We start from the raw sequence: 26,038 nt of genomic DNA, 5'->3' as shown, positions 1-26,038 counted from the left end.
TTTCTGTGTCTACTTGGATCATTCTAGCTACTGTTCTCTTCAAATCATCATTTTCTTTCTTCTATTTTGACTTCGTAATGGAGCTTGTGATGTGAAGAGTCCAAAGGCAATGGCTTCACTGTAATTGATGAAAAGTGTTAGATAAATCTTGATAAATCTTTTTCATTTTTTTTGTCTCTTTGGTGTCCTTCTTGCTTCCATGCTTCACTGCCTCTGGATGATCTGGCTTAGTTGGCCTTTTCACCATGCTTGCTTTTTGTTTTTTGTTTTTTTTAGAGGGGGGAAGGCAGGGCAATTGAGGTTAAGTGACTTGCCCAAGGTCACAAAGCTAGTAAGTGTGTCAAGTGTCTGAGGCTGGATTCGAACTCAGGTCCTCCCGATTCCAAGGCCAATGCTCTATTCACTGTGCCACCTAGCTGACCTCCCCCCATGCTTGCTTTTAAACTTCCTTTTTCCTCTACCATTTTTTACTGTGTATACTGAAATGAAACTACCTATAATTTCCTAGCATCCCAGTCAGTAAGATTTTACAAAAGAAAAAAAAATCTATTCTACTCTAGTATTCTCTTGGCTGCCATATCTCTTAGTTTGCCAAGATGGTCAGTTATTTGTAGTCTAACGTGGTTTCTTGATTTTTGGTCTCTTTATTTTGGTGACTGATTTACTACATCCCTTGAAATTTCTTAGGAAATGGCAGTAATCTGTGTCAAGGCCTGTTCTTATGTCCATTTCCCATTTTTCACTGTTTGTAGCTCATTTGAGCAAGTCAGGTTGGAGTTGCCTCAATCCCATACTGGTTCATCTAATTTTTATTATTCATCTCCTTTTTTTATTATTCTAATTCAGTATTGATTTAGATGTTTGTCCCAAGAAGTTGATGATGTAGCAGTACACAGCTGATTAAAAAATGATTTTTTGGCACCTAGTTTCTTCCTGTCAGGATATACTCAGGTTAATTTTAAAAATGGTATTATTTAAGGTTTGCCATGTCTGATATCTTTGGATTCTCTCCTTGAATAAAATATTCATTATATTTGACTGAAAATGCCGTTAGTCTGTATTCAGATATATTTTCACTGTCTTCTCCAATGGTTACTTTTCATTGAATTCACTGAATATTGAAGTGTCTTAAATGTTGAATATTAAAGTGAATTAATTGGGAGTGTCTTATCAAATATTTCATAGAATTTCCCTTCATCATCTACAACAGAAGTTGGTATATAACTGGGCAATTATCTTCATGGCAGTCTTTTATAAAATGCTTGTCATGAGCATTCTGTTACAATATGACCAAGAGTTCCATGAAATCATGTTTCTTGGTATTTCTACAAGCATGATAAAACCAACTCCACAACTCCCCATTCTGACTCTTTGTTGTTGTTGCTGCTGTGGTGGTGGTGGTGGTGGTGGTGGTGGTTGTGTGTGTTGACTGTTGTACCTCTTCTCCTATTAAGTATATTTCCTTTTTGTTTTCTGGTTTCATTTATGGTGACTTTATCAGAATTGATATCTGGCTCAGCTCTGATAGAATAATGGCATGATTCTGGGCACTCTATGTATCCCCTTTCTTTCTGCCAGTATCTCTTTAGATAGGGAAGGAGAGGACAGAGCAGATAACCATTTTGCCTTTTCCTTTGTTTCATGGATCGCCATGGACATAGAATTCATCACCAAATGGTCATCCCATGGCGACTCATGCTTAACTCTTTCCCATCATTGGATGGAAGACCTTGTCCATTTCTAGGATTCCTTTTTGTCATGGTAGAACCTGGCAAAAGCTTGCATCATTCTGGAATAGCCTTTGAGAACTGGGGTCAGCTTCTTGCCTCGAGGAGGACTCTCAGCCAGCATGTTCTTGCTGTGGATGAGATACACGTATGAATACCTCTGAAGACAATGCCATGAGCATTTGGCTTGTTGCGTGCATCTTCATTAGCACATAGGGCTGAGGTCCTTAATCTTTTTATGTGTCCTCAGGCAGTCTGGTGAAACCTATGGACAATCTCTCAGAATCATATTTTTAAATGTATAACATAAAATAGGCAGAACCACAAAGGAATTCAATTATGTTGAAATATAATGACCAAAATATTAGAAAAGCAAGTGGTCCATCTGGAAGAGCCTGGAACGCAATGATTATAACAGTGATTCTTAGGATCTTAGGCGGGTGAGCAGACGATTCTTGTGACAGACAGTCCTAACTAGCAATTGTTTGGGGACTCTCTGAGATGTAAGTTTTCAAACTCCAAGGACAGTGGGCAAATAACACTACTACAATATATTGGTGCAAATTCACCTTTCGTAATGTGATTTTTTTATGACTAAATTGATTGGATTAGCTTTTTAATTAGATTAAAAATGTGAATGACTTTTTTTTTATCCTTTGGTGTATGGACATAAGTCATGTGTTAAAATTTATTGTTTCTAGCATAGTAATAAAGAACTCCATCATCTCTCCCATGACAAATAATTAATTTGTTTTCTTAAAAGAAAAATGTTGGTATAATATATCCGTTAAGAAATTCATATTTATCCTCTCTGCCAGCTATTTTATGTATAAGCATATGATACTCAAACACATTCTAGATGTAGAGTTTCTCTATGCTACATGGATAATTAGTAGATGGATCAGCTTTGTTATGTAATAGACAGACCTCTGCTCTCTTGGTGGCTTCTTCCTCCCTGAGACACAAGAATTGCCTTACTTTTCCTGTAATCTCCCTACTTCCACTTCTGTCCTGCTGTCCCATTCTCCCGGGGCCCCAGTGTGCTTTCTTAGAAACCAAACAAATAAAATGCTCACCACCCCTCGATTAATGACCACTGGCCATAAAGTTTGGGAAGGCATTCGTGAGCACTGTTCATCCTCAGCCCTCCAACCAGGACCGTCCTGGGGCAGTCTTGCTTTACTCACTTAGCTCACTGAGTTCTAGGATTGAATTAAACTGGAGATCCCATTTACATAACTTGAAGCTTCCTGCTGTGAGATTCCCTTTGGTGCCTTTGGAAAGAGGGCTGACCCCTTAGTTCAAATCCTGACATTGCTGCTTGGTACCTGTGGGAGCCTTTGGCAAGAGATGCCACCTCCCTCTGCTCATCTGCAAAGTGACAGCCCATGTAGATCAGCTGGAATGAGCTCTTTTAACTCTCACTTAGGGATATTATGCTAGGGCTTGGACCGATTTATTCCTAATGACTAACCCAAATAATGGGGGCCAAACCTCGCCCTTTTCTCCCAAAAAGCGAACTCCTCGGGGGCAGCAATATTCTTTGTTTGTTTTTTTGTTTCCCAGTGCAGCGTCTGGCAACTAGTGGTTTCTTCATGTTTATTGATTGATTGGAAAAAAAATAAGACAAAAAAAGACATTGTCATTCCATGATCATAAAAGCTGACATTTATTTAAGACTTCAGTGCCATATAGACATATCTTCCCTCCAGCCCAGTGATAGAAGTGCCTAAGGCAGTAGGGTTATCTCCATCTCACAGATAAAGAAATAAAGGGTTAGGAAAGTCTTAGTGTCTTCAAACCCCACTCCCTCTAGACTCCTAGGGCCTACTCTTTTCACTACCTCAATCCACACTAAAGCGTTCAGATAATAGCTAATTAGTCATTTGGTACTTAGTACCTTGTTATCAATGAATCAACAAGCTTTTGTTGAGGAAAACTGTGGGAGGTTTTGTTGGCTTTTCTTTTTTAAAGGGGGCATTAACTCCCTGGATTTTCCCTGGGGCCATCTCTGGGAAGTCTGTCAACAGCTCAATAAACATTTATTAAGCTCCTACTATGTGGACCTGGGGATACAAAGGCAGAAAAAGTCTCTCCTCTCTAGGAATTTGAAGCCTAGTGGGGCAGACAACATAGGATCAGCTAACTAGGTACAAACAGAAATATATGCATATACACATATACAGATATATACACATATTTGTGTATGTATATGTATGTGTATATATGATATGTATGCATATATGTGTGTATACATACATACACATGCATATACACATACACATAAATGCACACACATATACATATACATATACATATACGTATACGTATACATATACATACATACATACATACATATATATATATATATATATATATATATATATATATATATATATATATATATATATATATATAATTGTAGGTGACCACAGAGAAAAGGCACTAAATTTAAGGAAGATAAAGACTTCTTGAAGAAGGTGGGATTTCAGGTGAGAGGGAAGCCAGGAGGCAGAGATAAGAAGAGAGAGTGTTCTAGGCAGGTGGACAGTCAGTGAAAATACCCAGAATCAGGAGATTGCGTGCCTTGTGAGGGGAAGTGCTAGGACAGTCTCACTGGATTGAAGAGGACCTCGTTGAGGAAGTGTGGTGAGGGAGAGAGGGATTATAAGGCAGGAAGGGTCTTTGAGAGCCAAAAAAAGCATTTTATGTTTGATCCTGGAGGGAATGTGAGCCACTGGGATTTATGGCAGAGAGGGGGGAGACCTGGCCCGATTGTACTTTAGGAAGACCACTCCGGCAGCTGAATGGAACCAGCAAGCATTTGGAATATTCCAGCCTGAGGTTATTGATGAGGAGGGACTGGTTCCTGGTCAGACGTGAGAAAGGCGGTGCACATGAAAGATGTTATGAAGGGAGAATTAGCAGGACTTGGCAGCAGTTTGAATACAAGGGATGAGAGAGAATGCGGAGCAGAGGGTGACAGCTAGACTTGGAGCCTGGGTGACTGGGAGAAGGGGGGCCCTTTCTGCAGTAATGGAAAGTTAGAAGAAGTGGAGATTGGGAAGGGAGGCTAGGAAGATAATTATAGACTTGTGGAGTTCAGGATGTCTAAGGGACATGCAGTTCACCATTTCAAATAGTCGATCGGAGAGGTCAGGAGAAAGGCTAGGGCAGGACAACTAGATCTGTGAATGATCTCTAATGTATTTCTAGGGAGTGCATGACCAAGGGAAAGCCTGATGTTTACAATTTCTCTGCCCTGAATCTTTTGTCATTGGTAATATGTTGGTTTAAACTTATCATCTAAGGAAACCTTAGAGATAAAAAAGTCCCAAAAGTGTGGCTTGGGATGGGGGTGGATGAAGTGCAGAGGGGTAAAGGGATGAACTAGCCTGCTTTTAGTATACCAGTAAGATCCTCCGGTCTCTTAGAGTCAATTGGTACCACCGTTTCCCTTTCACCTCCCCCCCGACTTCCTCCCTAACTCACAGACCCGCCATCAGCTCACAGTATCTTACAAAAGCCTAGACCTCGGTAATGGCCTGGATTTGATCAAAGGATCTACGGTATGAAAAACACTCAAAACTTTAAGAGCCTATTGTCATGTTTTTTGTTATTATGAACGGCCACGCCCAGACTCACACTGAGCTACAGATTTCTCCATTCATGATATCTTTGCTCCCTACAAATAAGGGACCATGTGCATACAGGGTCTGGGCTCTCCCTGAAACAAACACACAGAAAGAAACCCAGCAGTTCATTGACTCTAGTAGTTACTGGAATTTGACCTTGTCGGTTAACTTTTCACTACAACACGAATTTCAGAGCACATATCAAGGAACACTCCTATGAGGGTAGATAGTTCAGAGTGATCAGATTTCAAGGTTTTAAGTGAAACCCAGGATTGAGTATTGCAGCGAGTTGTTTCTTTTTCTTTTAGATATGTTATATCATGAGTTGCTGTGGAAAGCCTTCTATGGCTTTATGAGTCAGTCCTATGCATCTTTTCCAATTCGTTATATGCACTGTTCTCTGTCTCCTGGGCTTCCAAAGAAACTTTTCATGATGGCTTCTTGAGAATAAGACTCTCTAGCACTATTAACAAAACAATATAACAGTAAAAATGATGCCATCCTTTCTGGTGTAAAAAAAATATATCCTTGGTCTCTGGTCCTGCAGATTCCACTTTATTTGAAGGCCAGGTATATGAAAAATGTTCATTCCAAAATGTGGGCAGAGATGTTAGTTCAGCTTGCTGTCTTACAAATAATATGTTTGCCAAATACTCGACTTAAAACATTCGGCAGTCTGGTCCAAAGTCTTTCAACAAGTGACTTCCACTTGATAAAACTATACTTAGTAACATCTAGAGTAAGGGAATAATATGACCCATCATCAGCTAATACTGGGAATCTTCCTTAACAAAGGGAGGAGAGGAGAGACTTCTTCTTCTTCTTCTTCTTCTTCTTCTTCTTCTTCTTCTTCTTCTTCTTCTTCTTCTTCTTCTTCTTCTTCCTCTTCTTTTCTTCTCTCTCCCTCCTTTTCCCTCCCTCCCTCCTTCCCTCCCTTCCTTCCTTCCTCCCTTCCTTCCTTCCTTCCTTCCTTCCTTCCTTCCTTCCTTCCTTCTTTCCCTCCTTCCTTCCTTCCCTACAGTAATCCATTATATTAGTATTGAGGTCAGAATTAGTATGGGGAATTCCCACACAAATGAAATTATAGGCCTTTTGAAGTATTCATGAATCAAAAAAAAAGAATTTATAGCAAAAATTTCACCTATTACTTGTAAAGTTACATGAAATTATTCTGTGTAGAAACATTATTAAATTTGGTTTCTGTATTCCTTGACACCTAATTACATTACTTAAAAATGAATGTGCAAATTTGGACAGGTGTAGGATAAAACCATGCACATAATAAGTACATAATAAATACTTGTTGATTTTATTTCCATGAGTCTTTTCTTCTAAGGAATGATTTTGATTTCTTTGCTCTTCCCCCTGAAGAGAGATCTTTGGGGGTTGTGATTGTATAGTGTTGCTTTCCAGGTTGATGGTAACGATGCCAAGGGGGAGTCGATCAGAATACAGCAATTGCAGAGTAGGGAGCTGAAAATAGAAGAGAATGAGTCGATGTCTCCCTTTCAGCCATGATCTAAGGCTCTCTGCCATTGCCAAAGACACATTGGATGGAGCATGCAACACCACTGCGTTTAGCGGTGCTTCCAATGCAACAATAATGCCGTGTTCATAGCTTCTCCCCCAAAGTTATTGGTTCATGCTGAAGTCTATGCCCTGAGGGGCGCAGGCTGTGAAAACCTACCAGCCCATTTTGCTTAAGGTGCAGTCAAGTAAGGACAGGCTTCCTTCTTAATTAATTGGCTCTATTTATTGGATTTTCCAGAGTAGTTATTTTTGTTCTTATTCTATTTAAATAGAAATATGGACTTTACATACTTCTCTCCTAGCAGTTAATATTTAACGTGGAGTGTTTTAGGTGTTCTCCAGTCTTACTGTCAATAGGAATAACTATGATGTGGTCACAATGTAGAAGAAGTGGGTTTTCACCCAAACCTTGGACATTGTATTCATGTTATCTTTTGGCCTATGGCTGTAGGGACATCCCACATGGTGATTTGGAACAATACAAATGCAGAAATGGAGCAAGTCTATTTCTAGATCTAGTTCTGTATTTATTAAGTGCCTACTTTGTGCTGGATTTGGGTTTACAAAGAAAAAAATGGAAACTTCTCTTGACCGCAAGGAGCTCGTATTCTATCAAGAGAGACAGCAGATATTCATACAGAATCCTATAAAGTAAGTCAATACAAGAGAGTTAGACATGAGTATTTAGGGAGGGATGGAACCAGATGACTGAGAAGGAAGGGCAGGAAAGGCTTCAGGTATAGAATGTGGTGCTTGCCCTGTGTCTTGAAGGAACAGAAGGATTCTCTGGGGGAGTAGTAAAGAGGGAGCATATTTTAGGGGTGTAGAAGAGCCAGTGGGAAATTGGGAAACTGAGATCTTGAGTCAAGTTCAGGAAGATCTGCCTTCCAAACCTTGCTCTGATGCAATTGCAGAATTGAGTTGCCTATGTTATCTTAAAACACATCTTTGGGAAATCATTAAAGTCAGATAATTTTAAAAATTAGTTCCATCAAACAGTACCAGCAATAAGGGACTTATTAAAATAAAATGATGTTGAATTATTCTAGGCTTGTTCTTTTTCTTTCCTTCTCCTGCCCCCACTCTCCAGAGAGGTAATAATTTCCCCATTCATTATGCCATTCAGGTTAAGAAATTGTAGGTCTTTTACAATAGGACATTGAATCAGCCTCCCTCATTTTAAAGGTGAGAAAATTTACTCAGGGTCATATGGCAGGGCCATGAGGTCTTCAGACTCCAAATCCAACACCTTTGCCACTGGTTAAACCTCCCTCGATCCTTCATCCTATGCTTTAGTGAAGCCATTCCACTTGCCTTCCTGTGGATCTTATCTAGTCTTTCAACATCCCTCTTAAGATGTGAAACCCCAAAGTGAGCAAGATTTTCTAGCTGTTGCTTCATCAGTATATACTGTGGGGACTGGCGGTTCCCTTCTTCTGGGCACTGTGCTTTCTCTGATACTCTTTAAATTAGCCATTTCACCAATTTTCCTATTCCATCAATTTTCTTTTCTCTCTGAAAATTGCCATGACCCCAAGAGTACTTTTTTCTACTGCTCAGAACTTGAGCACGTAACAACCAGCTTGTCTATTTAACCTCTGTATCATTGTCTCCGCTATAATGACCCAGCTGCTATAGCTTTCTAAAATGTTAGTGACCTTAACCTGAGAGAGTAGAAATAACCAGTTGATTGACAGAAAGTAGAAAAAATTCCAGTAATTCAGTGGATAAGCTAAGAATTAAGTTAGGCTCTTCTTCTCTGATGAACTATTAGAGCAACCAATACTCTGGCCATCTGTGGACTAAGAAACTTCAGTTGTATCAGATATTGACTGAGTTATTCTGTGATGGAGATCTGGCCTCTGAGAGATACAAACTAGGAAAGAGGCAAAACAGCAAAATAATCGATTGAAATCAGTTGCCATGTTTCCAAAGAGTTGTAAACAGGTTTTGATGTAGTAAGATTAGGAACCCAGGACTTTCACTGTGATAGAGAGGTTACTCTGAATAATAGAAGGCTCTTATTGTGAGGAAGTGGAGGGAGAGGCAGTTTCAGATAGTTGATAGCTTTATCATTCCAGGCAAGTAACTTGGACTCCCATACCCCCCATTTCATCATTTATAAAAGGGGGATAATAATATTGTTACTTTCTGGAGTGATTGAGTGAATAAAATAAGATTACAGGTAAAATGCTATACAAACATTAAGACATCATATATAAATGCTAGTCATCATCACCACCATCACCACCATCGCCACCATCATTAATTATCCATGCTGAGCTAAAGGTCAACGGTTCCTATTCAGTTGGGAAAACATCAGGGATGAGGACATTCTGTGTCTGCTTCCTAATAACCAGACTAGTTAAGTATGAATCAATTCTTCAGCAGTAGGTTGGCAACTAGTGGGTGCGGTGAATGTTTTGGTTTGGGCAACCCATAAAAATGAGGAGAAATCAAGTATCATAGAGCATCTGTTGAGTTTGTTATGTCTGATGCCTTGTACATTAGCTAGTCAGATCTTTTTCTTCCATATGCCATTAGCAGACTACCAACTTAGACAGTAAATTGCTACAGCTCCAATAGCCTGATTTAGGCAATTTCAAAAACTAAAACTACATTTATAAATTGGAAAAATATAATCCTATCCTTGTAAAATGGCCTGTTTTTGACAAAGCTGATGAATAATGTTCCCTTCTTTTAGAGACATTGTAAAATATTCGAAACAATGCCACTCTTCTCACTAATTTTTTAAGAAAATATATTTTCCATTAAAACATTTATCTTAACATACAGTGGGTTTGTTAGTATTTTAAATGTATTAATCAATACATATTTGAAATTTTATCAATTTTAATTTCAAATACAGTAACTATTAATTGATATATTCCATAGATACAAAGGTTCTTTGGGGCCCTTAGCAGATTTTAAGAGTATAAAGGGGTTCTGTGAGCCAGATGTTGGAGAAGCCCTCGTTTAGGGACCCCTCCCCTGCAGTGGCTTCTCATCGCCTGTAAGATAAAATCAAAAGGTCTGGTTCAGTCTGGTTCAGTTTTTAAAGGCCTTCTTCGGTTTTCCTGCACCTTTCTTTGCAACTGTTCATTATTCCTACTCCCTCAGCACGTGCAATTCAGGCCCAGTGACCTCTCCACCCCCCCATCTCTGGATCTTTGCAGTGATCAAACCCCCCATCCCCGCCATGACTGTAATGTTCTCCCTGCTCCCCTCTGCCTTGTAGAAGCCTTCTCTTCCTTCAAGATGTAGCTTCAGAACTTCTTCTGGAATGGGCCCCTTTAGCAGTCAGAATAATATTTTCAATGCACGAAATAAAATACAAAGAATTATGAAGGATGCCATTGTACTAAATACAATAATCAATTTTGAAATAAGAGTTCTTGGGTCCAAGGTTAAGAACCTCTGGTCTATGTGAAGCCTTTCTTGATCCCCCCGAATGACCCTCACAGACTACCTTGGAACTTTTTTTTCTCTTTGTTCCTTGGATTTTTTCTGCCTCTACTTCACTACGCTCTTGGCCTCTTCCCCACTAGGATATCAGCTCCCTGTGATTAGGGCTTGCTTTTCTGCATTTGCATTGTCAGGGCTTAGCACAGTCCCTGGAGCATAGAAAGTCCCTGATGAATACATATTGATTAATTTATTGATACTGACATCTTCCAAGGCTCACAATGTGTCTAAGCCTGGGCTTGAACCTGGGTCTTCCTGACTGCAGGTCCTGGGCTCTCTCTACTGCGCCACAATCTCACCGATTATCTATCACATGGTGACTAGATAAGCCACATAGACCATCTGTGTCAACGGTTCTTGCTCATCGATATGTAACGTTCCACTCCCAACACCTATTTGTTGCTCCAGTTAGAACAAAGCATCTTGTTCTATAGATGGTCTATCAAATTGTGAAAAGCAAGAATATTTGGGGAGAATGATCTAGTGTGATGCTATATATTGATCCCGTCACCAATGCTTTCCTCTTCATGGCATTTGTGAGTTTTCTATAGTACTGCCTCATGAAATACTCCCTCTCCATAGATCATTATCAAATTCCAAACATATTATTTATAATATGGTATAGGTGGTACAGTGGATAGAAGCAGGAGACCACTGTACCTGGAGTTGGGAAGACCCGAGTTCAAATCTAGCCTTAGATACTTGTTAGTTGTGTGTCTCCGAATAAATTACTTAACTGTCATTGGCCTCAATTTATTTATGTTAAGTGGAATATAACTACACTTTCCTCCCTATGATTTGACTTCAAGCTGTAGCCAAGCTGTTTAACAGGCCTCAGTTTCCAAATCTGTAGAATGTGGGACTTGGACTAGGTCAGAGATTTAAAAAATCTTTTTATTTATTTTGTTAACTATTCCCCCATTACACGCAACAATTTTTAGCAATTGATTTTTAAACATTTTGAGTTCCAAATTCTTTTCCTCTCCCCCTTCTTGAGAAGGCAAGCAATTTGGTAGCAATTATACCTGCAAAGTCATACAAAACATTTTCCATATAGCCATGTTGCAAAAGAAAACACAAATAAAATAAAACAAAAAACAATGAAAGTTAAAAAAACAAAGTTTGCTTCAATCTGCCTTCAGAGTTCATCAGTTCTCTCTCTGGGGATAGATAGCTTTTTTCCTTCATTGGTCCTTGAGAATTGTCTTGGATCATTGTATCAATTAGAGTAATTAAGTCTTTAATAGTTGACCATCCTTACAATATGGCTATTATTGTGTACAATGTTCTCCTGGTTCTGCTCACTTCACCTTGTGTGAGTTACTAGAAGTCTTTCCACATTTTTCTGAAATGATCTTGCTGGTCGTTTCTTACACTGCGATAGCATTCCATCACAATCATATATCACAGTTTCTTCAGTCATTCTTCGATTGAAGGGCATCTCTTCAATTTCCAATTCTTTACCACCACAGAATAGCTAATATATATATATATATATATATATACATGTATATATACATATATATATATGCATATATATATAGCTATATATATGCATGTATTTTACAAATAGATCCTTTTCCTTTTTCTTTGACCACTTTGGGATACAGTAGGTCAGAGATTCTTAGCCTGGAATCCTTAAGAGGCCCAGGAACTAGGATGTGGAAAAATTCTATCTTTATTTTTCTAACTTCTAAATGAAATATTTTCTTTAGTTACTTGAATGCGTAATTCTGAGCAGGGACCCAGAGATTTCACCAGATTCCCCACAGGGAGCTGGCCATGACACCATGATGGTGAAGAAGCCCATTCTCACATGGAGTTTTTATGAACATGAGAAGATGGAAGCTAGCAAATCCTCAGGAATCTTTGTGGTTATTGTCTTTAGATGAGGTTATCTACATGAATATAATCTGTTATACAATGGATAACAAAGGCAACTCATTTCATTGACATCAAGATGTAGTTTCTACCCTTTCCAAGTTCACGGACTCTCTGAAATCCATCCGTAAACCCATCCGTAAAAGGGCAGGACCACTAAGGGCTCATTCCTGTCTCAGTCGATCTCTTGGCGCTTATGATCTGAGCCATGCCAGAGTGACAGCCTAGCGAGTTAATGATTCATTAATGACCTGTGTTCTTCTGCAGACTGATAATGAGTGAGTACTTCTGAATGCTGCCGTGAACCTTTCTGGACCAGGGTTCTCTTCTCAATTAGGGAATCATTGCTTTGGGGCACTAAATGAGACATTAGTCTTGTGGGGGGGGTGTCACTAGAGCCTCCATAAATGCCCAATTTACTAACACAAAAAGGTTTATGCATTTTTAGTCTCTGGTTCAGACTCTGTTAAGTTACAGAGCCGCTTTCAGGCCAAATCAGAAAGTAGACCAAGTTGGTGCATCAAGTACTCCCATCCTGTTGGAAGGATGAGTTTCTCCATGTGGACGTGTTGGTAGAGGTGGGTTTGTTTGTTTGCATTTCAGGGAAGGGAGTGGGCTTTCATAAAGTCATTTTGCCATATGAGCAGCTGCCTAATTTCAAGGTATAACCTGCCATCTCAAGGCCGGCATACTTAAGTGAACAACGTGATGATAGTAGAACAATAGCAGAAATAGCAGAAGAAATTAATTCTGCTACCTGGTCAATGATCTGAGGCCTGCCTTCTAGTCATGGAGAATATCCTGAGAATGCTCCCAGCAGAGATAATCCTTCTTTCTTTTGACCTTTTATTTTTCCTCAAATTTGAGCATCTCCGATCTTTCTTTGGTTCTTTCACAGTCTAATCTATGTTGTGTTATATGTCTGTTGTCTACATGTCTCATTCCCCACTATGGTACTCTAAGTGCCTTTTGTTCCATGTAAGAAGGGGACATAGGAATCATCTGACCCATTGCTTTCTTCTTCCCACTAGGAATCTGCATTTCGGAGAAGGGAAGTGACTGGGGTGCGGGTGGAGGAGCATGTGGCAAACAGGATAGTGGAGGTGCTAGGAGCTGGGAAGAGAAGGTCTGGGGTCAAGGATTGGCCTCAAGGGAGAGAAGGGAGATGGGACAGCATCTGAGTGGGGTAGAAGAGTAACAGGTTTGGTTAAGAAAGAGACTGGCGAGATTTTAGCATGTCTGTAATCAAATGAGCAAGAGCCAGTGGAAATGAAATGATAGTTGTATGAGAATCACCGTCAGTGTGAGGTTCTAGAAGGGGAGAGAAAGAAGTGTTGAAAGTAGATGGATGAATTGACTTATACTAAAAACAGAGGTAGCTTTTCCTCTGAAAATGGAATAAAGGATGGGAAAATGGATGATGATGCCAAGGAAAGGAGAATGGTGGGGAAAGGAAAGAGACTGGATGTATGATTTCAGAAGTATAGGGAACTCCCCTTAGAAAAGTAAGGCAGCATCTTCCCTGCAAGGCACTGAGAAGTTATGAGCTGACCCAGGGTCTCACAGTGAGCGTGCCAGAGGTTGGACCTGAACCCAGGGTTTCCTGGCTCTCTACCTATTACAAAATGAATACAAAATAATTTGGAGGGGGCAGAGTTCTACGAAGGGAGTTTGTTTTAGAAAACAGGAGTAACAAAAACACCCAAAGGATTGATGTACTGAATGAAGCTCACAAGACATTAAATAGGATTTGTATCCAAATATTCTGAAACCCAATCCATTATGCTTCTAGGGAACATTTTGTACGGACCCCGAATGGTATCTGTATGGCTTTGCACACAGTAGGTGTTAAGTAAATATTGGTTGAGTTGAATTGTATCCTGGATGGGTTCCCAAATAGCTACATTGTAATATTTCAGCTTAAGAGAGAAAATTGCTCACTGTTGTTTTTTATGTTGTCAAGAAATTTAGTTTCGCTCATGATGCTTATCATACTGTGCAGAGTAGGGTGGTTTTTACTACTTTGCAAGCTTACCTCAGTATTTTATTGGATTATCCAGTTGGAGCAGGAGGGCATTCTCTAGCCTGCCTCACCCAATGGCATCTCAGATAGTAGTTGGTTATCTCTCACCACACACACCCTTCTCTTTCCTCCAGCTTACCGGGCTGGCCTTCTTTCTCTCCTGTGGCTCTCTTCTTGTTCTTTCCCATCTCTCCATCTGCTTCTTCTTTTCCTTTCTTTCCCTCATTAATGTTTTAGACTGATCGGTGGCATCCAGAGTCATTACCTAGTTCCTGTTGCTGCTCAGGAATAAAATGATTATTGATCCCTGTGCAAGAGTTTTCTTTCAAATCCATGGGTGATGGTTTCTTATAAAATGTGGTGCCCCATACTTTCAGTGTGTGGAATTCAACTGCCAATATCTCCAAGCAGGGCACATGTTAAAAGGAGCCTTTTCTGGGGGTAGGGATGGAATTTTAAAAATATTCATAGAGCTATTATTGTTCAGTATGAAAGTGACAGTTTTCTCTTAGTTGTGGTATTTGCTCTTTATATTGCTTTAAAAAAGGTGTGATTTCTTTGGGAGTGAATGGGTCCGTCCCAACCAATACAATTTCTCCCTATCTTTTTATGTCTTATTCTTCATTATCTTCTGTGATTACTTCCCCTCCCCAACAAAAAAGGGGGGAGGGCATCACATGGTATCCATTTTCCAGGGTGGAACTTCCCTGAATTTAGCTAGGCTGGACCTTAGATGCTGGAGGACTTTCTGAAGCTTGTTCTCTAGCAGCATTACCTGTGGGAATCTAAGCACAAGCCCATGTCATACAAAAGCATTGGGGCTGGACTTTCGTTCTGGAAAAGGAATAGTTTATCAAGGTACATTTTGATGTGCACAAGTATTTGTCTCAGCTATTACTTTAAGAAAACAAAAACTAGTGAATATTTCTGAGAGGATGAAATTAATTCAATCACTTCTTTAAAAACAATAAATTTATTTAGTCCAAACATTTCTTGTGAATATTTCTATAACCTGGACAATGAATGTATCAATATACCTAGATTGTGTTGGTATAGGAAAAAAAAGTGTGTATGTGTGTGTGTGTGTGTAGCCCTGTTACCACCTTTTTTGACATTTAAATGGCTGACTTGAGTTGAAGGCATAGTTGATTGGATTATAAGCATGAGTCATCTAATATTGACTAAATCTAGGTTTGATTCAAAATTGTTAATATATCATAATCAAACTCCCAGGGAACCAATATTTTCTCTGATTAGTATTTTTTCATCTTGATCTTGGAGGTTTCTCTGCCCTCTGATTGGTGGAGAGCATCAAGGTCAACTAATCAGAAAACACTTTGGGGGTTGCCCCAGGGGAGTTTTTCCTCTTTTCACATCCCCCTCAGCACCCCCTGGAAAAAGCAAGACTTTTTCAAACTAAGTGAAAACATTATTTCATCTCTCATTTCTCCCCTATCTATTTTAAGTTTGTTAGTCTAAATTTTGGTGACCTAGAAATGGGTTTTGAATTTATAACATTATAACATTATTCCTACTGAACCAAATGCCTCGTATATCATTTGATCAGACTCTTCGGTTTTTTGGAAACAGTTAATGGCATTTCTGGGCTATATCTGTACGGTAAAATTTCACTTAACTGGAACTCCAATAAGCCACAATTACAAGACCTTTCTCTCCATGTTTTGTCCTATGGAAGAGGAGGTAAATCATATATAAACAATTTAGCAACAGAGACATGGTAGAAAATCAACTAAATAGGGCAGGCATGAGGTTAATTCCGTCAGGGCCAGACTGGTCGACCTTTAGGTACCAAGGTGGGGTAAGAGAAAGAACTCCAGGCCTGGAGTTGGAAAGATCTTGGTTCAAATCCATCCTTAGATACTTACTAGCTATGTGACCCTGGGTAAATCTCTTAACTTCTGTTTGCCCCAGTTTCCGCAGCTGTAAAATGGGGATGATAAAGGCACCTACTTTGTAGAGTTGTGAGATCAACAAAAATTGTATTTGTAAATCTCTTAGCCTAGTGCCCAGTATGTAGTAGGCACTATAAGAATGTTTCAGCATTTATATCGCCATCTGTATATACGTGTTCATAATAATTATATGGAAATGGTGTAATTTCCACAGTCATTTGAGCCTGATTTTGTAAAATGAGAGGCTTAATTAAATGACCCTCTAGGCCTCTTCTAGCTCTAAGCAGTGACGAGAGAGAAAGATAGAGAGAGACAGACAGACAGAGAAAATGACAGGACACAGATACAGAGATAGAGACACAGATACAGAGACAGACGCAGAGACAGACAGATGAAAAGACAGAGAAAGACAGAGACAGACAGAGACACAGACAGACAGAGAGACAGAGATAACACAGACAGAGAGAGAGACAGACAGAAAGACAGAGAGAGAGAGACATCCATTTTCAAAGGGGGCTTTCTTTCTTGGCAGCAAAAACTCGGCCAATGTGGTTATGAAGTTGTGATCCATCCCTTTCGGTCGTCTTTGAAGGTTATGGCAGAAGCACTGCCGTCGGCCCCTTAGTAGCCAAGCGGGATTATATGCAGCTGACTTTGATTTGTTTAGAACCCAATTATAGAAGCCACAGGGCAGAGTCCATAAAGGCTTGACTTTCCTGTCAGGAAAGTTCTAGTCTTCCTTCTGACATAGCCTAGCTATGGGGACTGGGGAGAAATCGCTTAACTTCCCAATTCCCCAAGTCATCCTGTAGGACCTGAAGTTTTGAAACTTGCCCATTTGACTTTACAAAAGTAGAATATTACATGCATGTGGTACATACATACACGCACAAACATACACACGCATGCATGTACACACACACACACACACACAAACACAAATAATTTGGTAGACTTTCTCCTATGCTCGTATCACTTACTAAGCGATTTGCTTTTGTGAATTACATTGATTCACTCACAGCATCTAAGTCACTTCACAGTTCTTCCAGGCAGAAGCAGCCTGTAGAATGTCTGCCTTCTAAAGCACGACACATTTATGAACTCTAAATAATAAATGTACCTTCTTTGGATATGCTATTCCAGTTTCATATAATAAAAATATTGCAGGTTTTTTTTTAAATAATGGTAGTGTTTGGGAATAGGCCTGACATTTGCCTCGTGGCCTCTTCTATCAAGATCTTTCTTTTTGTCGATTCTTTTGTGTTTCAGAAATATAACTTGGCCCCCATGGTAATTCCCAATCAATACAACAGTGAGCTTTTTTAGGTTGGCATTCGATTGTATTTCATAAAATCATTCAAGTTATTCAAACAATTTAACATGTTCCTAAGGCCATTGTTTAGCACACTGCCTGGCATATAAGCTCTTGATAAATGGTTGTTGATTAATTGATTGGTTGAATATACAAAATGTTTTTTTTTTCTAAATGGCATAACCCTTCTCTTCAAGTAGTTTACATTTTATTGGGGGAGGGATACATATAAGTGTAATGAACACTTGTAAGTATAATACAATATACGGAGTGAGGGGGGCCAATCATCTCTATATTAAATGCTTTAGAATATTAGAGTTGGAGAGAGAACTCATTCAGCTGGTTGTAGATCAAGGATGTCTTTACTGGAAAAAAAAGAATCTAGTCACCTAAGGTTTCCTGAGGATTTTGGAAGGGGGCTGGTGTAGGATAGGATGGGACCAGAGACTCAGTGTGTTTGTGAAGCTTAGCTACATCGTTTTCAGAGGACTTTGGAAGTTTGTGGCAAAAGTAGTACCACAGGTAATAAATGGTAGATTTTGAATACAAGTCTCTCATTTGTCTAAGTCTTAAAGCTGAGCTTTGAAGGACGAGAAAGGAGAAGGCCATGTGTTCTGGTTGTGATGGATCCTCTGGCAAAATGGACAAACAAATCCAAAATCAAAAAAACAAAAAAAAAAACCCACCAGGAAATAAAGTCGTTATTATCACAAATAATCCCCTGTTTCAGAAATCTGTCATTTAACAGGTTTGAGTATTCTCTCCACACACAAAATGTAATTTAGTCAATGGTTTTGAGTGTTGCTGGGATCAGCAGATTGGGACATCTTGCGATCAGCCTGGTAAAAGTCACAAATAGATTACACACATTTCTTTTCATCTACACATTCTTTATAGCAAGTTTTCTGAGTATTAAAACCTTTTCCTACCCTTTACCTTTTTCACATTCCACCTTTTATCATACTTAGGTGTGGCTCCTAATCCTCCGTTCATATTTTGAAAGTCCATAAATGCCAGGAGTATTTCTTGTTTCATTCTCATATTAGCTCAGGGTCGTGTGCTGCGAAGCATATGTTTGATAAATGTTTTCCGATATAAATGTTGCCAAAAGAACCAGCTCTAAAGATACTTAGAGTGTTACTTTTGTTGAAAGTCATGGTGGTCTACATGGTGGTTCAGCATTACAATTTTGTTCATTTCATGAGCAAAGTTCCAAAGTAGCCAAGATGTCATTTAAGGTTCAAGATAAGGAAAACTTCCTAGCTGCTGAAGGTATCCCAGAATGGAGTGGGCTAACACGAAGAAAACAGTCTAACAAAGAGCACTGTCCTGAAATGTAATAAGCCATTTTGGGAGGAAATGCTTTCTTTCCTCTAAAAGAGAAGGTTGGATGATTCCCTTGTGGAGGATGATCTAGAGGGTGAGGGCTGAGCACAGTGCCTGGCACACAAAAGGCGCTTAATGAGTGCTTCTGTTAGCTTGATTAAAGGGCATCTTGTTTAGATCTAGGTTGGCTCAGATGGCCTTGGAAGTCTTTTTTAGCTCTAAGATTGTGATTGTTTGAATAACAAAAACAAAAATTAAAAAAAAACATGCCTATTCATAGACAGTGGGTTTCAGGAGAGCAATCGATGATTTACCTGTTGTCAGGCAAATGAAATGATTAGGAGCAAGCCAGAGCTGCTGAGTTAACACTTGGCAGCAGCCGGCCGGCGTCCAGCCCCTTATTCGGAAGTCTCCCTCAGAGGTACATCATGTCATCCCAATCAGATACCCTCCTTAACATTTGATGCTTCTGTGATGGAATCGCTTTCTCTCTTGAGGATGACTTATGTTTTGCCAGACGTCCTGACAACGCTGCAATTCTCCTTTTCCCCACATGACCTCAGCTTTTGCTCGAAAAAATGCTGGCATAAAGGGTGCTTTTGTTGCTCTTTGGTCTGCCTGCGATATATTGACAAAGTGTCTGCGGGCTGAATGGAAGAGTTTTACAATATAACCTAGAGCTGCGGGGAAGACGGCTGGACGTCTCACTTAGGGTTTGGAAGGAAGTGAGCTGGATAGGTCGGGAGAATGTACCATTGGTAAACACCCCCTTCCCTCTCGCATTCACGTGTCAGTACAGCAGGCTGGCTCCCGGGAGCCTGCCCAGACCCCGGCAGAGCCGAGCTGAGCCGAGGAGAGGGAAGGCATCTGGAAAGGGAGCTGCGGGCCGAAAGCTTGCCTCTGCCGCCGGGATTTCCAGGCGCTGGTGTGCTTATGTGGGAGCTGTTTGGAAACTAACATGGTTTAATCCACTAACTGCATGTTGGGTAAATTCAAAACCCACATGCTCGTCCTCTTGCCGTGGAATGAGTCCCATCTGATGGACATTTTCTGTGCTTAGAGCATAGTAATGAACGTCTGACAGGCGCGACCTTTCATAAGACAACCCACACTATTGGCTTTCTGCCCAGAATATTGCTGCAACCCAATCTGTGATTGGTCCTCCCCTATCATGCATTGCTTCGCAAAGGGAAGCAACCCCTTTTTTAATAAATCTACGATGGCTGGCTGCAATGGGCTGCACCGTAAGTATTCTGCGTGGAAGGAGGAGGCAGACCCGAATGGTGGCTAGTCTGGGGTCACACGGCAAGGTGGTGAGACTGTGGGGCATCGGTGAAGTGCTACTTGGTAAATGGTAACCTATCTCTTTTTTCTACAGGTTGGTACTAAGAAGTGCCTTTCCTGACGTCTCTGCTGCTTGGACCGCTTCTAGAGCAGACTCTGCTTTTGCCTTGCTTGCTGCCAGCTAGACCGCGACGACAGCACCTCCACCCTCCGCCCTTCGCCTCTAGCCCAGACACCCCCATTTCTACCTAGAATCAAGAGAAAGCCTCTGAGTATCTGGCGTTGCCTTAGGCTGCTTTAGGAGAGAGAGATTGAGAGAGAGACAGAGACAGACAGAGAGAGAGACAGAGACAGACAGAGAGAGAGAGAGAGAGAGAGACAGAGAGAGAGAGAGAGAGAGAGAGAGAGAGAGAGAGAGAGAGAGAAGGAGATTGAGAAAAGTTTGCTGAAAAAAAAGTAAGATATTTTCTGCCAGAAAAATCGAGGAGGAAAACCAACCAAGCAAACAAAAATAATTTCTCGATTGTTGCTCTAAAGCCGCTGCATCTGTCTATGCCAAACTAATCAATACCAATTGCACCACAGAACCCAATTGCAAATTCAGCTGGGAGGAGATTACCTTTCAGACAATTTGCTGAAAGCAGCTTGGAAATTCTGTGTCGAAGGGTCTGCCACGTTTTCATGCTTGTGTTTTGGGCTCCAAATTGGCACTGAGAATGGGTTATTGAGAGCACAAGGCTAGTTCCCGGCCCCACTTTTAAACATTGACACACTTGTGATTCTAGCATTCTCTTAAGTCCCAAACCTCTTTCGATGAACAGTTTCATGCTGTGAATTTCTAGTGGGATCTCTTTTCCTTGATATTGACAACACAGTTTTCCATGTACCTTTAAAGAGCAGGGATTTGGGGACAGAGCATTTCCAGAGGTGACATTTTCATCATTTCCAGTCTTAACAGTTTGGCTTTTTTTGGGGGGGAGGGCTCGGTTTGGTTTTGTTCGTTTGTTTCACTTAAAAAAAATTAACTACCTGTAAAATCTAAACATGGCTGTTAGTGTCACACCAATTCGGGACACCAAATGGCTCACACTGGAAGTGTGTAGAGAGTTCCAAAGGGGCACTTGCTCACGAGCAGACACGGAATGTAAATTTGCACATCCATCGAAAAGCTGCCAAGTTGAAAATGGACGAGTAATCGCCTGCTTTGATTCATTGAAAGTGAGTAAATATTCTATTATTTTAAGAGTAAGGTTTAATTGAATGAAGGAAAGAAAAACAGAAAGAAACCACTGGTCTCAGAATGACAATGGTTCTTGTTTAGCAGTTTAGATACGGGGGATGGTTTTATTCTTGATTTTGTGTTTGTTGTCTATTCTGTGGGGAAGCAAATAATAGGATTTGTAATAGAGTCCTACCTCATTTAGGGTATTGTGGATATCTCCATCAGTCCTGGGACTCCTGATTATTATACAGAGCAAAAATTCTAGGTGTATTTATGTTTCATTCAGTTAAAGACATGTGTAAACAAATAGCTTCATGTATGTGTCATATAGGAGCATACATGTGGATATGTGCATGGGTGTGTATGTATGCAAGTAAGATGCATTGGAACATAGCCTACATAAATATGGAGGAATTGAGCCTGAGAGAAAATGAACACATATTACATTTAAGTGATTCACATGCTGCCTCTGTGCTTGGGAATGTAGTTGGAGAATCATGGAATTTCAATCTCTACAGACTAAGGAGAACTATGGATAGATTATTGAAGCTTTCTATATTGTGGTATTTATGTTTTTTTTATATGTTCTGTTCATAATATTATGAGGACAGAGGATGATCTGGTAGCTAAGCCATCCTATAGAAAAGCTAGTGCCTAGCAAAGCTCTCACCTCATGCCTGGCTAGTTTTAGAAGAAGCAAAAACTTTTTTTTTTTGCTTTTACTGTTGATACTCCATGAATCTTGTGAAGTATTGCGATGTTAATAGCCAGAATTTTTTTTCAATGTTCCTGAAATCCTCTCTGCGTTTTCTTAGCATTTTGTTTTCATTTTTGAATCATGATGGCTTCTGATTTATAACTGTCTTATCAGGAGGGCGCAGGCTTCATGTATCACCTTCTGTGATCACCACCATCTCCAAAGATTTACTTGGCAATCCCTTGGCACATAAAGATGGCGTCAGGTGCCTAGGTCAGGTGTCATGTTTGAAAGTGGGACTTTTTAGAGATGGTATAAATGGCCTGATTTGATGTGTAATCTTGTGGTGTTAGGAAGAGTTTACTGTGGCTGGAAGGGGCTGCTTTTTGATCCACTGACTGTTTTTCCTTAGCACTGAAGCTTAGTTAACTTTGTAAGTCTTTTAAAGAAATCCATGTGCCCTCTTAAAAAAAACAAGTGAATCAGCTTCGTAAGAAGAGTCTCATCTGCAAAGTATTGAGGTTTGCTTATGAGGCCTCAGCTACAGTTTGGGTTCATCTCTGCTAAGCTCCAGAAACTAAACATTATTTGGGTAGTCTGTTTAAAAAAGGTATATATGTATATTTTCAAGGATATCACTTTAAAGCTGGGGATAGAGTGGGAAGCGTGCACGCGCGCGTGCATGTGTGTGTGTGTAACAGAAAAAAAAATCATTTTAAAACACAAAGAAGAACTAGATGAGAAGCATTTCCTTAAGTCTAACAGCCGGAACTTGTGGGGCCTAGTACTTTTTTTCTTCCTTTTTTTTGCCGGTGTCTTTATGAGTATCACTCTTGCCTTTGTTAGTTGACCGGATGCAGGTGTCACTGGCAAGGGGACCTGGCAGATGGAGGTGAGGGGCTAATCCCCTGGCTGGGATCCACCTGTGCCCACAAGTCACCCCTATCTGACCCAGTTCCTGGGAACCCTGCGTTTCTCCTAGCAGACGGTGGAGGGTATATACACTATTGTGGAATAAAGTACAGGCTTCACCAGGGTTGAGACATTGAGGGTTTTCACAGAGTCTTTGGGAACCACGTGAACCATTAAGATTCAGTGGCTTTTTTCCCCATCCTTCAATATTTTTGCAGTTATTGCTTGCTTCTGCCCACAAAATGGCCCCCTTTTGAGAAAAGCCCCAGCATTCCACCATGGCATGTGGCATGGTGATAATAGTACGCAGTGTCACCGTCAAGGTGTCTTTCTGTTTTTGTTTTTGTTTCTTTAGTTTCCAATTTCAATACTCGATGTTTTATTCACAAGGACCTGAGTGGAATGGTTTATAACTGCACACTTTGTCCTTCCTTATGCTGTTTATCTGTTCTTCCTAAAAAAAAAAAAAAGCAAAACAAAATTTAAAAAAAGGCCTTTTAATTTCTAAATAATGCTCCAAATATAGTAAAACAGCTTGGTTGGATTTAGCAAAGCCAAGAGGATGATGTAACAAAAATTATGTGAAATATGGATTGAAGTAGGGCAGTGTCACCTTAATGATTCCTGCGACCCTCTGTTTCAAGAAGGAAAGCTTTAAAATGCCCAGCACCATAATTAAGCAAGCATATGTTCCATAATATCAAGTCACAAGAAAAGCTTTGTTTGTTCCTTGATACCACGCTGAATAGCCTACCTTCAAGATAGCAGTCCTCCATTGTTCAGCCTTGTGGCTACCGCAGATTAAAAACATATTTAAAAATCATTAGAGACAGTCTGGTATTCATCTTTGAAGCCCTACAACTGAGCAGAGCTGTGGAGTTTTGCCAAACCTCTCTCCCTCTTCCCTCCCCCCAAAATGGCCGGACCATTTGTGCAAAGTCAAAATCTCAACGGTCAGAATTTTACAAACTTTTGCAATATGCTGACTTATTCAGTAAAGGGTGTCCTAGGTCCTGCCGAAAGCCGAGGGCCAGCCTTGTGCTGAGCTCTTGAACGTGAGATGGATGGAGTCTGTGTAATTGGCTATTTTTAGAATGCTCGGAAGGCAAACGAAATACTTTGTGAGAGGACCCTGTGAAATGGTAGTACCCTTCAGCTGTGCTGTCTCTGATTTTGGCCATGTTCCCAGGTGTCTTATACCCAAGTCTCTCATCGGGAAAAGAGAACGCATTTCATTGAAAAAGATGAGAAGAACTCAGAAAGCTGCTCTTTTATTTTCCTGAAAACAGCAGGCACGTTTCTGAATCTAAACCCGAGGAAAATTAGGCAAGGATTTTGGTTTGTTTGTGGTAAATTCTCATTAATTGAAAAGAATTTATTCACTTAGATTGGACTTGCTGCTTTCTAATTCATCAGTCTCATGTTGAAAGTGGAGGTGGGGAAAAATGGAGAATTGTGTAAACACGCAAAAACTAGTAAAATTAGAGACTGAAGGCAAGCAGGCGTGAGCTATGACATCGTTACCAAATATGGCACAGAGAAAACTTCACTTTTTAATAGGACTTTTTTCCCCTTTAAGTCATTTTGCTTTTCTAATGAATGTTTTCATTCGCTTTCATCTCAGGCTGATGCTCTAAGTCTAGAATTGAATTGCTTACAAGTGCATCTTGAGACCATTAAGTATCTCGTAGGCTCAGTGGTTTTGAAAATCTGTTTTATGTTGTGATGGAAGGAGGCTTTCTTATTGTTCCTGAAGGAGATACTGATAAATGGGGAGGGGAGAGGTCCTCCCACTGTGCATTGTCATCAAAAGCCACGGATTTAGAAAGGATGAATTTAGGGGCTGATGACAGCTCCCATACCTTCCCCCATCCAGTAGCTCTCTATGATGAATCTTAGTTCATCCCATGGGGACACTCAAAGGACCAGTTTTAGCTTAAAGATAAGTCTTTGATGTCCCTGAAAGATTAGTTTCTTAACTTGGAAATGAGTCATTTCAGTGTGGTCAGCAAAACGTGGATCTTTCCTATTACAGTTTAGTGATTTAATTTATTTTATTTTGTTTCTGTTTCCTTTTTAATTGTTTTGTCTACACAAGCCTTTTGGCTTCAGGTGGGGGCATTTTCTGCATTCCTTCATTGTAAAGCTGAACATTGATTTTTCAGGGTATCAGGCCCAAGTGTGTTCCTCTACCAGTTCAAGTCTCCCAGCACTCACTGGCAGAGCTGGGTTCTACAAATATCCTGGTTAGCCAGTCAGCAAGCATTTATAAAGCACCTGCTCTGTGCCAGGAACTGTGCTAAGCATTGGTAGGCATTGAAGACAGAGGCAAAAAGCAACTGCCTTGATCACAATAGAGTGAGGGTCACCATCATAATACCAGCCAGTGTTCATCTTATACTATAAGGTTCACAGAGCACTTTACACATATGACCTCCTTTTATTAATATAACTTCTCTGGAAGGTAGTTGTTCCTATTATTCCTATCTTACAGACAAGAAAATTGAAGCAGACAGAGTTTAGGTGACTTTCCCAGGCTCTCTCAGTTAGTAAGTAACAGGGCAAATTTGAATTCGTGTCTTCTTTACTCTGGGTCTAATGGTCTAACCATTTGCCACCTTGTTGCCTTTCATTACGTGGGTGGGCCATCTCAATTCCTTGTCATTCCTTTCTTCCCTCTTCCTTCCTTTCTCATTCCTTCCCTTCTCATTCCTTCCTTCCTTCTTCCTTTCCTCTTCTTTCCCTTCTCATTCCTTCCTTCCCTCTTCCTTCTTCCCCTTCTCATTCTTTCCTTCCCTCTTCCTTACTTCTTCCTTTATTCTCATTCCTTCATTCCCTCTTCCTTCCTTTCCCTTCCTTTCTTCCCCTTCCTTTCCTCTTCCTTCCTTCATTTCTCATTCCTTCCTTCCCTCTTCCCTCTTCCTTCCTTCTCCCTTTCTTCCCTCTTCCTTCTCTTCCCTCTTCCTGCCTTCCTTCTTCCTTTCCTCTTCCTTCCTTCCCTTCTCAGTCCTTCTCTCCTCTCCCTTCCTTCCCTCTCATTTCTTCAGCGGAGCATTCGGGTGGCACAGTAGACAGAGCGCTGGACCTGGAGTCAGGAGGACCTGAGGCCGT

At 40.3% G+C, this 26,038-nt stretch overlaps 1 protein-coding gene across 21 annotated transcripts in view; it reads left to right on the top strand.

Annotated features, from left to right (window-relative positions):
• The window catches only part of MBNL1 (muscleblind like splicing regulator 1), a 257,520-nt gene that overhangs the window by 57,940 nt on the left and 173,542 nt on the right, over positions 1-26,038 (top strand). For 6 of the 21 annotated variants that reach the window (XM_036755159.1, XM_036755167.1, XM_036755170.1 and 3 more), the window contains exon 2: positions 20,191-21,314. The exons of 3 other annotated variants lie outside the window; for them this stretch is intronic. In XM_036755159.1, coding sequence (XP_036611054.1) covers positions 21,141-21,314 — 174 coding nt within the window. In that variant the 5' untranslated portion in view covers positions 20,191-21,140. Of the gene's footprint in view, positions 1-19,646; positions 21,315-26,038 lie in introns of those variants that run through there. 12 more of the 21 variants (XM_036755166.1, XM_036755155.1, XM_036755154.1 and 9 more) reach the window with 9 other exon arrangements.

The sequence above is a fragment of the Trichosurus vulpecula genome, chromosome 4, assembly GCF_011100635.1.
Source record: "Trichosurus vulpecula isolate mTriVul1 chromosome 4, mTriVul1.pri, whole genome shotgun sequence".
NCBI lineage: Eukaryota > Metazoa > Chordata > Mammalia > Diprotodontia > Phalangeridae > Trichosurus > Trichosurus vulpecula.
This window is presented reverse-complemented; position numbering and strand designations above follow the sequence as displayed.